This window comes from Bidens hawaiensis, unplaced genomic scaffold, assembly GCF_021521415.1.
Source record: "Bidens hawaiensis isolate Kalapana, Puna unplaced genomic scaffold, B.hawaiensis_p1.1 tig00004525_1, whole genome shotgun sequence".
In the NCBI taxonomy this organism is placed as follows: Eukaryota; Viridiplantae; Streptophyta; class Magnoliopsida; order Asterales; family Asteraceae; genus Bidens; species Bidens hawaiensis.
Window position 1 is genome coordinate 1,373,698 of NW_027491273.1, and position 17,915 is coordinate 1,391,612.

The 17,915-nt window shown below is 33.1% G+C and overlaps 2 protein-coding genes across 2 annotated transcripts; both read right to left on the reverse strand.

The window, feature by feature from the left end:
• Positions 1-396: 396 nt before the first annotated feature.
• On the reverse strand, positions 397-4,581 carry LOC143626817 (putative inactive leucine-rich repeat receptor-like protein kinase At3g03770). The gene is made up of 6 exons (XM_077096778.1): positions 3,228-4,581; positions 2,747-2,880; positions 2,408-2,648; positions 2,120-2,322; positions 932-981; positions 397-851 (listed from the first exon to the last, which is right to left on the reverse strand). Exons 1-6 carry the CDS (start codon positions 4,579-4,581, stop codon positions 500-502), a joined length of 2,334 nt encoding a protein of 777 aa, XP_076952893.1. The 3' UTR covers positions 397-499.
• A 10,203-nt stretch (positions 4,582-14,784) lies between these two features.
• Positions 14,785-17,459, reverse strand: LOC143626868 (plant cysteine oxidase 1-like). Its single transcript, XM_077096814.1, has 5 exons — positions 17,219-17,459; positions 17,035-17,138; positions 16,170-16,332; positions 15,890-16,093; positions 14,785-14,915 (listed from the first exon to the last, which is right to left on the reverse strand). The coding sequence occupies exons 1-5, from the start codon at positions 17,457-17,459 to the stop codon at positions 14,785-14,787; spliced, it is 843 nt and encodes a 280-aa protein (XP_076952929.1).
• Between the last annotated feature and the right edge of the window lie 456 nt (positions 17,460-17,915).

Genomic DNA, 17,915 nt, shown 5'->3' on the forward strand with positions numbered 1-17,915 from the left:
CAACCAGTTTATAAACCGGCCCAGCTCACCAAAAACTGGTTTGAAATTCGGGTTCGACAGCCTGGCAAACCACCTATGGCCTCGACACCTTTCTGGCCACTACTTACGAGTTATGGGCCCGCAACGTATTTCAACCGGCCAAGTTTTGCATCTCATATCTGAATTCTAGGCTGCTAGACATGGCCTAACCCAACACCAATACCAGCTCGTAGTCATTGTAGCAACGGTTATTAACTAACTTCTTAATACTCAACCGACGGAATAACATTGATCTGCCTTTAGTCGTTAATATCCACAGTCTATTCTGGTTTTCAAACTATTGAAAAAACTCGAGTTCGATTACTAGCTCGTAACAGAATTCATTATTACACATTATTGTTACAATGCATGTCACAAAAACAGTAATCTACAACTAAAAACATCCCTAATCCTCTTTACAAATCGAATATCGTCGAACGATTCATTATAATATACACTTATTTGCATACTGCAAGTAACGCTACCGCTGTGTGACTGCAGCTTCAACCGGAGACCCTTCACTACTATGCCAAGCATCCTGAACCTGTGCAGCAAATTGCATATTCCACAACATATCCTCCACAGAAGGTCTCTCTAACGGATCATCCGCCAAACACCAGCTGCAAATCTCCGCCATTGTCGTTACAGATTGATCAGAACATGCATCACGAACTGCTGGATCGACCATGTCCTTTGCAGCTGCATCATCGGTTAGTCCGGTCTGAAACTGTTCTTTTACTGACTCTACTTCGTTCGGTGTGCGTAATGGTCTCCCTGAAATGATTTCGAGTAGTATCCAACCGAAATTGTACACGTCGAGTTTCTCCGGATTGCTAAAAGATTTGAGGAACATGTAAGAACACATGAGTTGGTATTCAGTAATACAATAGTTTCGTATGTGTTTGTTGCTTACCTCGCACGTTTTGGTTCTTTGAATCTGTTGAAATAACCTTTCACACCGTCCTGTTGAATTGCGAATATCATAACTCATTAGACAAAAGTTAAATTGTTAGATCGTGAAGCAGTGGTGTGATTTTCTGACACGACACGAACGTGACACGAAATTCGCGGGTTTCGGTTTGGTATAAACAAATTCAGGTCAGTTTCGGGTTGAACCGGCGAACAGGTTTAACTAAACGGGTCGGGTTTGCCGGTTGGCCCGTCAAATCCATTTATTTATTTTTTTAAAATGTTTTGTATGTAATAAATTAAATTGGTTGGGTATAATTAAAATGTAATTGTTATATAATTTGTTTTTTTGGTTGTAAAAATTATAACTTTCAAGTATTAATATACGAAAACAATAAAATATAAAAAAAACTTTCAGGTCAAACAGGTAGTGTTAGGGTCAACCTGCGAATATGCGGGCCATGTTTGGGTTCACGTGTCTTACATGATTTTGGGGTTCAGCCGTTCGGGTCATGCTTGATTTGGACCCGCCAACCCACAAACACAACCCGTTTAACACCCCTATCGTTAAGTAGGGGTGCAAACGAGCTGAACTACTCGAGATCGGCTCGTTAAAAAGCTCGATCGAGCCGAGCTTAATCAAGCCCGAGCCCGAGCCTAAAAGTGTTGTTTAATAAATGAGCTCAATCCCGAGCTTCACTTATCGAGCTCGAGCCGGCTCGCGAGCCTAAACGAGCCTGTCATTTATATAATTTTTAATAATATTTATTTAATAATTATTAATTAATATATAAAATGTTATGAAAAAATAAGTCAAAATAACTAAATGATATATATTATTTCATACATAAAATTATAATAGAAAAAAATATATAAAAATAATTATAATTATATAAAAATAATTGATAAATAGTAAACGAGCCAACCTCGAGCTTGAAAAACTACTCACGAGCCGAGCTCGAGCTTTGAAAATAGAGCTCGAAACAAGCCGAGCTCGAGTGTGTAAGTTAAACGAGCCAAGCTCAAGCTTGAAAAACTACTCACGAGCCGAGCTCGAGCGTTGAAAATAGAGCTCGAAACAAGCCGAGCTCAAGCTCTGTGTAAGTTAAACGAGCCGAGCTCGAGCCTAGTCGAGCTCGGGCTCGGCTCGGCTCGTTTGCACCCCTACCGTTAAGTATTTCATCATGATTACCTTTTCGAAATTCTGATCCAACAATGGCAGATTGTAGCAACTAATCTTCGCAGCGAGATTCTGATCCAACAAAACGTCTGTTATTTTCAGATTCGAGAACATTCGTGGAACGATACCCGAATGCAGAAACTGGATCCCCTTCACTATGCCGATTGCAGCCGCTATTCTTTGACTCCATGACAATGTTCTTCTACTGTTCTTTCCTATCAAACAACTCAAGTTTCAGCCTGCAGGCAGATAAATATTATTTTTGTTTATACTTTATATAAACATTTTTATAAAGTTTACCAGATATCCAGTCTCTAAGCGACCCGTTCGGTGCATACTCGAACACCACAAACAGCCTGCTGACACTTGAATCATCCAGATAAAACTCAATGCAGTGTCCAACAACACTAACCAAATGCTGGTGTCTAAGCTTTGAAACCAACTCTATGTGACGAGTCAACGTTTGCGTGTTATGATTTCGTTTCATTTTCAAGCATTGGATGGCCACGTATGTTCCGTCCTTAAGCCGGCCTCGGTACATCTAGTATTCAAACAAGAAGTCATCATAACCGAATTTGATGTTAAGGAAACAAGAACAAGAAGGCCTCCGTTCGTGTAATATTAAATAATAAAATGTACCTGACCATGAGGCCCTTCACACATGAAAGTAGATGTGTTAAATCCATTAGTCGCTTCCTCGAGTTCTTCCAACGAGAAGGCTCGGTGAGCGGGCACACCAAGTGATCCAAGCTTCATCGTTTGAGTTACGTATCCTTTGAGATGGAATAATTAGTTGTTAAACGAGTTCAAACAAGCATATAACTATATAAGTAATTATGTGATACTGAATAACCTAGTGGTATCAAGGTGTTTACATAGTGAGTGTGTCCATTAGCCGTTCTAATAATATATATAAATAAAGGTGTATTGGTTTTTATGAATCCCAACTACCATCTTTTGGTCGCTGCCGGTCCCAACTAAGGAAATGGCTGCTGATGGTCCTAAATACGTTAAAAGTTGGGACTGTCAGCAGCCAAAATATGATATTGGGTTAATAAAAACCAATACACCAAAAATAAAAATAAAAACAAAAAAAGATATTCAGTTGTAAGAAGCTTACTTGCATCTGAAAGCATCTTTGAAGTGTAATAAGAAGCCGGAGCATTATCCGGTACTGGCAGCATTGGCGGTTTCACCGCCTTTTTACCGTTAACTTGCCGAAAAATCAAGAACACTACACCAACTAATAATATCCCGCCAATAACCCCTCCGGTGAGCCCGAAAGCAAGAGCTACTTTCGAGCCCATACCGTCTTTATGATGTCTAGGAATGATTCCTACAGCCAAAGCTTCATTGCTACAAAACGAAATCGGCTTTTGACTCTTAACCACATTGCCATTGCTTGAACTCAAACAGTTCCCATCATAAACCACATTCCGGGCCTTCGAAGACACAAGACAGCCCGGTAAGCTCCCGGTCAAAAGATTAGACGACAAGTCAACGAATTCGAGCTCGGGGTTACAAGTAAGATCCTCGAAAAGCTTACCCGTAAACCGGTTCCCTTCGATGTCTATATAAGTTACCGATGGTAACGATAGTATAGAACTCGGAAACGGTCCCATGAATCGGTTTAACGCAATGTCTAGCTTCTTAAGTTGATAAAACGAACGTAGTTCGTCAGGTAGACCCGCGGTAAACTTATTATTTCTCAACACGATGGAAATAATTCTATTTGTGACCCGAGGGAACTCAGGTCCCACAGAGTTACCTTCAAGTTCAAGAACTTGAAGGTTTTTTAATCTATGCAGATCGGGCACTGGGCCCGATATATTATTATGCGAAAGCACAAGAACCCGAAGATCAACCAACCCCCCTAAAGACACGGGCAACAACCCGTTTAACGAATTGTTTTTCAAACTCAAAACCGATAAGCGCGATAATAATCCAACACAGGCCAGGACCCAGCCCGTGAACATGTTGTTGTCAAGTACTAGCGACTGGAGACCGGTCAACGATGTGATTTCGGGTGGGATTGCACCGGTTAAGTGATTCGAACTAATGTTAAGTATTTCTAGCAATGAGAGTTGGGCAATTGTGGCGGGTAACCGCCCCCACAATCCTAATGAAACAAGTTTAAGGACTTTTAAACTTGAAAGTCTTAATAGTGTTGCGAAAAGCTCGGCTATCGAGAAATCTTTAGGCAACGGGGGCGCTTTGTCGCTATTGATAATGTGAAGTTGTGTCACTATATCTTCATAGCAAACAACTGTCACAAAAGATGTTTGAATTGTATTGCAAAAATCAGTTGCATTATTCCAAGTACTAAGAACAACAGGGTAATATAAAAGATGTTGAATCTTTAAAAGGGTTTGTTGTTGAGAAATATTATTATGTGGGTTGGAACAATGCAATGGTACAAACAGAACAGCCAGGAGTACAACCCCGAGTTGCGGCGAATAAGTAGTTTTTGCCATTATGGTTAGAACATATCAAGATCCTGCAAACATGAACACATTTTATCAAACTTTTGATGAAATTCAAGATTTAGTTACACAAAACCATGATGTTTATGTAGGGTTGTTCAAAAAGCTCGAGGCTCGTGGCTCGCTCGATAAAAGCTCGAAAAAAACTAGCTAAAAAAGTTGATTTGAAACATCCTGAGCTGATTTTGTTCATTTTTGTAACTAGCCAATATCGACCCAGGCTCGGCTCGTTGGCTCGATCTTAAGCCTGTTTAACTTCAAAATCGAGCTAGAGCCTAGCTAAGTTGCCTCGTTTAGTTTCAAGCCCGAGCTCGAAACCACCCTGGCTCAACTCGTGAACAGCCATATGTTTATGCCATAGTTATCAAAGGCCTTGGGCGCATTCAACGCAAAAAAAAAACAGAGACTAAGGAAAAAAACGCACAATGAAAAAAATTAAAATTATATTATGCTTTAGAAAATGAATACCATTCTTCAAATTAAATGAACAAAAGCTATTATATAACATTTAATATCATCTAAGATCAAAACCCGACCCGAATCCAAAGGCACCTGAACCTGAATTAGAGAATATCCGAAATATCCTATCAGTTACTTTTTTCCAATAAAAAACCCGAACAACCCGACTAGAAAACTCGAAACCCAAAATAACATTTATTGTCTATTTCTTATAGATGCATTTTGGTTTGGATACAATTTTGAGACTTTTGAAAATTATAATATCATACCATCAAATAATGTTTGAATTTTGATGATATTTTTTGTGTAAAAAAACCAAAAAACTTTTTTATCATTTTACATCTAAACCCAAAAACCGAAAAACCTGACCTGACCAACCCGAACTTTAAATGGGTCGGTTGTCGGGTCACTTTTTCCTTGCCAAAAACTCAAACACCCCGACCAGAAAAACCCGAATAAAAGTAGAAATCTGTCTGGAATCTTGCCGGGATACGAGCCTGAACCGAAAATGTCTCGCCTCACCTAGAAATCGGTTTTAACAACTATGGTTTATACATATTGAAGATTAATTTAGAGGATTACCTTTGAATTTGAGTGCTGATGAAGCAATGTTATTGCAACTATAGAGATGCTAAGAATGAAGGTGAAGGTTAGTGGGACCAGTTGAACATGAATTCATATATATATGTTAGGAACATTAAGATCAAAACCAATTAAAACCACATGATTTCATGTGCACATAGACAAAAATATACAACTAGAAAACTAAATTATTAAAACAGTGGAACCTTTGAAATGAAGTCAAATAATAATCACCTTGACATTAATAATTTACTAAAATGACAAGAGACCCAACTTCAAATTTATTAGTTGAGGTTTCTCTATACAACATTTATCTCTCATACACAGTGATATGATAACACATAGTTAAGGTGGTGGCAAGATGAGATGAAAAAGAAAAAGATTAAGATTCTTTCTTGAACTTTAAATGTTTGCCTTTATATGTGTTTGTAGTGTGTGCGTTTAATGCATGTCCAGAAAGGCAAAGGCTGCAACACTCATACACACAGTGTATAAAGATACACAAGTTGTATAAACTATAAATGATGATATAATCATATATTCATATATATTATTATTACTAACCGCTAAAGAGTAAGAAAGAGTGAACCAGTGAGTGATTTTAGCCATTTCTTAAGCTAGAGTTTTTCATGGTACATAAAATTTGACTAAATGCACTTATATATTTTAAAGGGGCATTTACATATTTTCCCTTTCTAAACTTTGAAATTACATATTTCTTCAAACCATGCTTAAAGAGCATTGTACATTTTGCATTAAAAACTTGTATTTTGGGAAAATATGTAATTTTAAAGGTTTAGGAAGGGGAAATATGTAAAAATCCTTACTTTTAATCTTAAATATATATAAACGAAACCTTTTAAAGCTCTTTGGTTGCTTCCTACATTATCTCAAGCCACCAGATTGCTTTATTTGTAAATGAAGATTTCTCATACATTTGACCCGGATTCACCGGTATAGGTCTCATCTAAGGATAAGATTGGGACCGTACCAGTACCGACCGGTCCCAGTCCCGAAAATCACCAATTTTTGGTACCGGTACGGGTACCGAAATCTTTGGTTCGGTACCGGTACCAAAGGTAAAAAAATCGGGAAATACCGGTACCAATCCCGGTCCCGATACTGAAACTCAAAACTTTGGTACCGATTTGGTGCCGACGGTACCAAATCGGTACCGATTTCGGTACTGGTACCGGTGGTATCAGTACCGAATTTGCCCATCCCTAGTCTCATCAAACCCAGATAGCCCTTAAACGGGTTATAACATCTCATTAAATTAAAAATTAATCTTATCAAATATTTGATATGAAAATCCTATAAAATAAGGATATACTAAAAATTAATATTCGATTTTTTTTAAAAATATATATTATTTATAATTAAGAAACAATTTTATATTAAAAAAACTAAGCGGGTCATGGGTCTCATCAAACGCAGATAACTTTTAAACCGGGTAAAACTTCTCATTTATTTGTGAAACCCTTTTATCATCAAATCCTAAGTATTTTATTCACTTTCATATAATAAATAAAATTAAAATACAAAAAAGTATATAAATATTAAAAACGAATGATGTAAAACAATCCCGTAATACAAGGGAAGAAAACTAGTATGTGTGTGTGTGTGGGAGGGCTATCCTAAAAACAAATAGTTTTCTAGGAAGACTAAGAATATATCATTGCCATTAGATCATGTTAATCAATGAATGGGATTTAAAATTACCAAAAACCGACATAGTTTCTTAGAATTACTCTTTCACCATTATAACCGGCATAATTTCCTATAATTGTTCTTTCATCATAGGTTGTATTGTCATATGTCAAAAATCTATTGGTTATTACTATTCCTATGAAACTTTTTATTTTTATTTGAACCATTTTATCTATAATATATATATATATAAGATATGCTACAGAGTTTTTAACACGCAAACCACAATACGAAACATGAACTCGAGACCTTTCATTTTTTAAAAAATGTAATCATTAACATTAAGTGCCAAAAATCAATTACGTGGGTTAAGGATCATTGATAATTTGACATTTAATATATAGTTATATAAGAAACATAAAGAAGTAGTATATTTATGCTAAAAGTTACAAAATATACGTTATATAGATCATTTATATATTGTTAAGGAATAGATTAATTATTAATATAATTAAGTGCGAGTTTAAAAAATTAATCTAATGTTTCTTAAATTAATGGAAAATTACATTTTAACAATCTAAACTACTGTCTATTGGCTGATAATAATATATATTTACTTACACTTTGACCAATGATATACTAACTTTTATTTTAGTTGTCAAGAACAATCCTTGTAGTATAATCATCATAGATTTATATTAAACTTTTACTCGATTTCTCTCACTATAATGATATATTATGAACAAAATGGAAAACATACTAGCGAAATCAACATTACTCAAATGTAAAATAAGTGTAAAATCTATGATGATTATGCTATTGAGATTGTTCTTGTCAATAAAAAAAAATATTAAAATCATTATTGATCAAAGTGTAAGTATGAATTATAATCGTTCTTATAATTTAATTATTGAAATCTAATTCTTCTAAATTAAATAATTCAAGTTCTTGTTTAAGCAAGCTCATGTGAGTCAACGAGCTTTACATCCCCTCCTATAGTGGCTATGCTGTAGTTATTTTCATGTAATAATATATACTTGATAAGAAGTAAAATGATCATATTATTATTATAGAATATATTTTATTTATGAATGATGCATGGTTACTTATTTATTATATTTTATTGGTGTACTATATATGGTTGTCATAATCTGGACAGCTATGGATTTCTACTACAGGGTCAAGTCAAGTGCTATATGAGTTTTCTTTGTGGTTTGTCTATTTTGTTTCTTTTTGAGTTTTTCTTAAGGGTTTTTCAGTTATTCTATTTTAATATTTTTAGTTAAATACCTAAATACATTCATGTGAAGTAGTATAATAATATAGTTGTATAGTACACGAATTATAAAATATAAAATATAGAGATTTGATGACATGGGCAATTACTAAATAATTATATTTAGTTGATAAAGTGCAGTTGAATAAACCATTTATTGTTACGTATTAAATATTAAATGCAATTATTGCTTAAAATGTCTAGTATAAACTTTTAATAATCAAAATTCTAATTCTATCAAACACAATTCAAAAAGAAAGTGAAAGGAGACAAATCTAGGATCAAGGAACCTTGCACCAAAACAATTTTGCCTTAATAAAACATCTAAAGTTCATAATATTTCATGTTTATTGGTTTGTTTAGTGTAATTAAGCTATCGAACCAAAATTTAAAGCGTGTCATAGTTTTAATTTTATTTGGGGTATTCTCATTCATACCCACGCGTTAAAATTATTATTTCTCTAATCAAAATCAATTTTATTGGTATTTCTATCATAACTATATACCTCCTCTCACTTTGAACATTTTTTTCTTTTTCTTTTTTTATCTAGCATTGTTTGTATGGGTCAAATTATTTTATAAAGGGAAACAAAAATGAGAAGGATGAAAAAAAATTATAATCACACAAAAAAACCTCTAAAAAAATCATAACTCAAAATTTAATAAAAAACAAAAAAAGTAAAAACACAAAAATGTTTCCACCGTCTTTCGTTCTTAAAAAAAACAATGTTGAATGAAAAAGATCATTGCATCTTTTTGTTTATCATTGTGTTTTGTGTTTATTTTCGTCATTGATTGTGTATTTTTTTCTTAATATTGTGTTATATTACTCAACATTGTGTTATATTTTGCGATATATTGTTTTTTTTAGTTATAGTTGTGTCTTTTGTTCGTTTTCGTCATTATATCTTTTGTTTCTGCATTATGTACTTTCGGCGTTTTTCTTTTTTCTTTTTGGAACAGGAATGACTAAGGAAACATTTTTGTTTTTTATTTATATTTTGAACTATGATTGTTAATTTTTTGAAATTTTTTTAGGGGTTTTTGTTTGGCCACAAATTCTTCTCATACTTCTTATTTATTTTTTCTCTTTTTTTATTTTAACATTTCCTGTTTATATATATATACATATATATATATATATATGACTGGGATCGTGTGAGAACTATTTTAGACCATATAAAAAACTCTTTTTAAGAAAAATAAAAAAAAGTAAAAAAACCAAAAAAAATTTATCTTTCATCCCGGTTTGAAAATAAAAAAAAATATCAATTTAAAAAAATTATACATACATGTATAATACTTATTTTTTATATATGTATGTATAATTAAGATAATAGATAATATGCATATCTGTGCATTATGTAAATGGAGATTCAATAAATATATATATATATATATATATATATATGCGTATAATTAGGTTTTTTATGAAACCAAGATGAAAAATAAAAAATTTTTGTTTTTTTTTTACTTTTTAAAAATTTTTGTTTTTTGTTTGTTTTATAATTTTTTAATATTATTTTAAGGGGTTTTTTAGTGGCTTAAAATTATTCTTAAAGTTCTCAATTTTAAAAATTTTTCTTAGGATTCTGACCCTATATATACATATTGAATTTTATGTAACTAGAATGTATTTTTACTAAAATTGACTTAGTTCTTATTATTCAAATTGGTTTAAAACTAAAGAAAGTAAGAAATAATTAAAGCCAATAAAATAAAAAACAAAGTTTAAACTTTTTCATTTAGTAATACTATAAAGAATGTAGATCTAATGCAGAATTAGTTACATTTTTTTAAGTGAAATAAAAAAATTATAAGCCGGCCTAAAAAGTTGATAATTAAAAATCTCAAGCAACTCTAATGAAGCAAAGAACTTTAGATGTGAGGAACGGAAGGTAGGTATCAATTACACGTAGGACCTTTTGTCTTTTCACTATTTCACCAAAAGTTAGACAATTGTGACATTAAAATATTGTATTCCTAAATAAACTTAAAATTTAAAACAGGTTGATCTAAAACACTAAATAAACATGATTTTAAACGTATTCAAAATACGATGGATGGTTTAACATAATTAAATGTGCATGTCGTGTTTAGGTTCCTCTATTTAAGTGTCAATTTGATAATCTAAAATTCTTTTATATGATATGATTGGTGCCTCTAATCGAAGAAATATAAGACCAACTGTAGTTTATACACTAATTGGGCCGAGTTCTACATGTATGGAGATTATTTGTATCCAATTAAAGGCTTGAGATTTGCAAACCAAGCATTGTTAGTCTCGTCACAGGCTAAATATCTTCGCATGGATTCAACCGAGGTCATGCAAGAATTTAATGTGGACTAACCATTGATCTATTGTCGCGTGGATTTGATATTTGGAGGGATTTTAACTTCCGGGTTGACCCATATGAGGGTCCAAATAGAGTTTGGGACTTGGGCACCGTATTTTTCTTCACTAATTATTGTGAAAAAAACGAATGAAAACGAAGATCAAAGTCAAATTATGTTATAGAGATCGGAGAAGCGCTTACTTATGAGCGGAAGACGAAGTTGCAAAAAGCTGTAATTAGATTAAATCATGAGAAAACAACATTAAATACTTTTTTTATAATTATAAAATTTGATCGTTCGAACGATTATTGATCCCACAAATATAACTATCCTCGTTACTAATGTTTGATACAAAGACACGTTACATTGCTTTTTGTAAAGGGTTCTAGCCTTCTAGGCATTTAATATTTTTGTATCGAACCAAAACTAAATATGGTATGTTGTAAAAATAATATGAATTCTAATGAATAATGAGACAAATGTACTTAAATAATTTTTGTTTGATAATAAAAAGAGAATGGTTCCCACCAAACATGAAAAGGTAAAGAAACCCATCACGTTGCATCATGCACCATTTGGTAGGGTACAACAAAAGAAGCCAATGGTACGACAAAAGGTAGTGGGCCCTAGATGCAACTCTTAAGAAAATAGTGCCTCCAAATTATAGTTTTTTTTAATACATTAAAATAGAACTAGGGGACACCATACCCATGTAATGTTTTAGGTTAAAATCACACTTAATTAGTGTGATAACCAATGCCCTCTTCGAAAACGGTGAAAAATTTTTGAGTTAAAAGACGAGAAAAAAAATTAGCCTTTAAATTGATTGAGTAATTGAGTTTAAACATTCAAATTATATATTTCTCTCTCTCTCTCTTTCTATATATATATAAAATTAAAAAAAATCAGGCCTATCGAGGTGTCGGGCCAGGGTTCGCCGACCACCTAGCTCTGGCTCATAGTTGGCTCTGGTTATAACCAGGTCGGTAAACGAACCGAAAGTTTCAACAAGAAGTTCGTTTATGTTTGTCAGGGCCGTCTCCGATAATTTATGTACCTTGGCCAAGCCGAAATAAAAAGGCCCGTAGGCCCTAATGAGTAACGAAATATATAACATATAAGCTAATTTTTTTAAACATCATTAAAGTTAAGTATCAAAAATATAGTAACAAAACCAAAGACAATAATATCTAACGGCTAACCGATGATTCATGAAGCTCTCCTAGCATTCTTGACAACAATTGTTTGATCAACCCTTCACAGTTTATATTATCTAAGATTTCGCTCTCGATAGCTATCATCGCCAATCATTAAGTTTTTCTTGTGACATTGTGGATCGTAACTAAGATTTTAATGGTTTAATGGACTATGAATCAAAAGGTTTTTTGGGCCCAATAACCTAAAATTTACCAAATAGACTATGAATAAAAAAATAATAAAAAAATTGGCCCGATAATTTTTAAATGATCAAAAGAAATTATATATATATAAATTTGTGTCACCGAATAAAAGGTGTCCTGGTCGAGGGTGCGGCTCGCACATCTCTTAGGCCGGCCCTGATGTTCGTTGATTTAATAAACAAATGGACATAAACAAAAAAGCGTGTGTTCATTTAATCAAATGAACGAACATGAATACATGTTTCGTCTATTCATATATGTTGTGAACGTTTGTTTATATTTGCTCATTTATTTTAGTTTACATATTAATAGAAAATAATTAAAAATTATGTGTATTTTACAAATTATATTACCCTAATATGTTATATATGTTCTTTTGTGTTCATATATGTTTGTTTATGTTCATTTATCTTTATTCAGTTATGTTCATTTATGTTAGTAAACTGTTCGTTTAAATTTCAAATGAATAAACATAAACGAACACGAACATGCTCATTTTTTGAACCAATTAACATGAACACAAATATTTGTCTGAGAAAGTGTTCGTGTTCGTTTAAAGTTAAATGAATGAGCATGAATGTGCTCTTGTTTGTGTTCTTTCAGTTCATTTACAGCCTATTCATAGCACACGCAAATTACAAAATTAAAAAAATCCAACTTTCATGTTTACTATTTCAAACTTAAACTTTAAAGTTATGCTAATGGCATAAACAGATTAATTATTATCTATTTATGTAATTAACTATGCTAGTTATGATAATTTGTTTAGGGCTTCTTAAATTCAAGTTGTATCGTTACTCAAATGCAGAGTTGTTCCCTTCAATCACATTGAAGTCAACAATGTGATTAAGGTTGTATACAGAGAGGTGTACAAAACCGGTTTTAAACCCAAACTGAACCGGTTTGGTCAACGGCTGGTTAAAACCGGTTTGACTCAAACAGGTTCGGTTTATAAACCGGTTTAGACACAAGATAGGCCGACTTGGTCACGTCGGTTCGGTTTATAAACCGGTTTAACCGGTTTTAGCCAGTTTTAAACCGGTTTTTCTCAAACCGGCTCGGTTTTAAAACCGGTTTGGTAGATCCTTAAGGGAAACCGATCCTGAAACTGACGGTTTGGATCGGTTTGGGAACCGGTTTGGGTGAAACCGGTTTTAAACCCAAACCGGTTCGATTCGGTTTGCCTAAAACCGGTCCCAAACCGGTTTTTTTGTACACCTCTAGTTGTATATAAAATGCTTCTGATGGGCCTGTAATAAACTATTCAAGGTCCATTGGGCTAAGCTTTAATAGTTCGAACTTTGATGCATTACTAAGGTCCTGAGCCTCCGAATGCTCTGACACGATAAGACATGTTTAGTAAAAGAAAAAAAAGACGTTATGCAATGTTACACTTTTTTAAAAATAATTAAAATTAAGTGGCTAGAGGACATCATTTCTTCTTCTTGGTGCATAAAGCGTATAACTGTCATGCCCATACCACCAAAGTCAAGTGTTAAATGAGTCGTTTTTATATTTGATACTTGTGCATTTCTAATCTGTTAAACACGTTAAGACAGGAACTGTTAGCCCTATTCTTCAATTAATTGCCTATGCCCCTCTAATTCCCCACATCTTCTTCAAATCACACTTAAAATAGTGTCATACACCAAGAGTTAATTTTAATCTAAAATGGGTCTAGCCACCTCCCATTTGCATCTTCATTCTCTAGCTATCTAAAGAGAGAAACCGAGATATCTGAAGAGAGAATTGATGATGATTGTTGGCATTGTTTTATACATTATCATGAACTCCAATAGCATATAGTTAAGTTGTTACAGTTAAAAATATATAAAACAATGACCACGAAGTATTTGTGTAATTTAGTGTATATTTATAATAAGTTGTTTGGGGTTTGCTATATCTGAGTAATATCATTGCTCAAATACCAAAACTTCTTTGTCCTAAAGATTTCCAATTGTTCTTGATTCATTAAGGTTTTTTATAAATTATTTTTTTTTTGGCTCAGTAGGCTAAGTTTTAATAGTTTGAAGCATGACTAAGTTTTATAAACCATTTCTTGTCATGAAATTTGTAGTTGATTTGTCGCTAATTGAATCACTCGCTAATTTGTGAATCTGGTCCAGACATTTCGTGGCATGAACGTGCGAGCGATCGTCTGTCCACAGTGAGATTATGTATTGATCGTGACACTGATGTTGATTTTGGTCTTTTGCTTTTGTTAATTTTCGAGAAATGGGAGGTATACTCTATGAGCATCTATGTATCTTAACTAGTATTTTGAAAAAAAAAATGTTACAACTAAAATATAAAAGGTTAACAACACAAAGTGATAAATTAAACATGCACATTACAAACGTTTTACATACAACAAGCAAACGATAAAACAAACACTAAACACGAGACATCGCATCGATCGATCTTCGAGAGCGAATTATTATTCCTTAACTAAGCAACAAGAAATAAAAAGTGCTTCGAATGAAACACTACCTACAGAGTTAACTCAACGATCTTCCGACCAAGATACTCGATTCTATCCATTTTCAGTGACTCTTTTGGCACTTCAATCTCCTTTAACCATCGATAATCCTTGCCGTCTTCTTTCTTCAACATGTTTTCATCTACCAAAACATTTAAAGTAAATCGTCAACCAAAATTAAAACATCTTATTGTTCGATCCATTTGACTTGTGTCTTATAATTTGATACGTTTTTTAAGGGAAAATGATCAAAATATGCATGTTTAACCCAAATTTCTCTAAAATATATAGACAAATACATATTTTCTATCCATTATAGACATAAGAGCATTCTCATTCAACCCCTCATTTAATGTGAGGGGTGTTTTTATAATTTAAAGAGTGATTTAGGGTGTTGTGAATAAAGGGTTTTTATATTTTAGAAAAAATAGTGATTTTTCTGTATATTTGAAAAGTTACTGTTTATCCCTTATAATTTTTTAATATATTTTGAGAGTGGTTGTGAGTGAAAGAAAGAGAAAAGGTAATGATAAAAGGTATAGTATTATTTAATTGAAATAGAGAAAGAAAATATAGTGAGTTTTAGTGTAATTTTTGCTTTAGGGATAGAGGGTGGGATGAGAATGCTCTAACAAATCATTTGGGCAACGCTGCGCACCAAGGTAGCCCGCCAACACATGTATTGACCAACCATTTCAACTGGGTGACACATGCACCTAAACGTTTAAAAAAATAGGGGCTACACAGGTGTCTTGTCTTCCAATGCTCTAGAGGTGCCCAGTTATTCATGTTTAGACACCTATGTAGCCTAGTTGAGACACATGTCATGACAAGGGAGGTGCCAACTCCCTTTTTTGCATGTATCTTTGTCAATGCATTATTTGGTGTCTAGTGGTGCCCGAGTGTTTATGTGTTGAATTTCTATTAGCCTTGTCTATTTTATTTTTTATCTACGCTAATTTTGCATAAATTTGTGTCAAACATGTCTATTTTGATAATTTTTCTCTTTTTAAGATACTGCATGCAACCCCTAAAATATTAGTTAGCCTTTTATATGTAACATTCTAAAATATGGACTCCATTCAAATCATATACAATTGATGATTGATTGCTTACTTGGTGGAATTTCATGTGTGACATATTTATAGTACAAACAATCTCGACCTTCTTCTCTAGAGAAAGGGGGTCCGGCCACGTCAAGAATGGCGCACGCTGTTATAGCTGTGAACTCGTGTATATTGCCTCCTGATGTAGGATACAACACTTTAGCGCCGCATGGGGCAGTCAAGACACCTTCCTCTTTCAAGCATGCCAGTTTCACTATAAATCAAACGACGTTTAGCAACACACAATATAACATATTGCCAATATTGTGTAAACTAGATCAAAGACTTACATTGCGACGAGGATGGACCGTTATGATCAATGACATTAGGATCATTAACAAAGTCATATGCTTTCATGTGCACTTCTCCAATCAAAAGCTTGCTGAAAACAGTCATCCCGGGATGGTTATGGAGAGGTATGACTGCGTTTTCCAGCAAAAAGAGAACATACAACTACAACAAAATCGCATAGTTGAAAAGGTTAGAACGTTGCGGCCGAAACACCATCCAACAGGCCAACTAAATATAACCAACTATTTGATTTAGTGATATGTTAATATTTCATAGATGTTAGAGCATTCACATCTCATACTCTATATTACTTTTCATCAAAAATATTGTTTTCATATTTAGCTTCGAGAAATAGTAACTTATAAATCACTCTGTATAATTATGTGAGTAGAAAGAAAAAAAAAGTAACAAAATAAATGTTTATAAGTAAGATATAGACAGATGTTGAGAATTGAATGTGAATTTTTTTTTAAATAAAAACAAAATTTAAAGAAAATGATGATTTTAGTTAAATTATATAGATACAAACGAAAAAAATAAAGAACAGTAATTATAAGTTAAGTCATAGTTTATTGAAAAATATCTTTACCATAATTAGGTTATTCTGATTTTATTTTCTTTATGACTTTACACTTATCTCCATTTAATTTTATAAATAGTTGGTCAGTCAAAACATTACTATTTAGTATGTGTTATAAGTTGACACTCTAAGTGACACCCCCTAAATCTGTTACTATGGTTGCCAACAAATCATTATTCAAAAAAAATCATATCATTACTCATTTTTTTGACTTACCAATGAATAAACCCTGAATTTACAATCATGAACACAATAAACAAATACTAGATTGTGATGGGCATTACCATAAAGTTTTGGGACTGACTTATGACAGTAAATAGTATGGTACCATCCGTATCAACGAATCGCAGATTCTTCCTTATTCCAACATCATCCGGCAATAAACCATCTACAACAAACCTTATTAATTATTATCTTGATCGAAATCGATACCATAGAATCAATAAAATGCAAATTTAACTTACTCACCGAGAATAAAACAAACACTCCGCTCTTCAGAAGGTGAAGGAACAGTGCCAGGACCTTTAAACGCATCCAAGCATGACATATACAACCTCTGTAACGAAAACATGACCTGAGGAGGTTGCACAATCTGCATGTTAGTTTCCCGACCACGTTTCTTCCGCTTGGACCTCTTATCAACGTGTTTGCCTTTAGCATTGCCATTGACCATTGGCTTCTTACCCAAATCACTAGCCTCATTCCTCATCTTTGATCAAAACACGACCTCTTAGATTCAATAATCGACAACCATTGTTTGAATCATTTGCATGCTTCCCAGTCTATTAATATTGACAAGGAATTAATAGGTGGAACACACATGTTGATCTATGCATGATACGTGGATTAAAAGAACTGTAAAACATGAATGATGGAAATACTATGAGAGAAAACCAGGGGCGTTTATCAGCGTAATATGTAGTTTTTCTATAGAGAGAGGTAATTAGTTTACAAATAAAAAATATTATGTCAACTCCCTTTTTGAGAAAAAATTGGAGAAGTAGTTGGATAACTTTTTGAAATTTAAAAAACCAAAAGTTATATATAATATTAAAATTAAAATAATAATAGTTTACTATATAGTTACTCTAATCAATTTGATTATTTATTCGCTAAAAGCATATATTCTTTCGTCTATATTTTTTAGAGCTTTTACACACCAAGA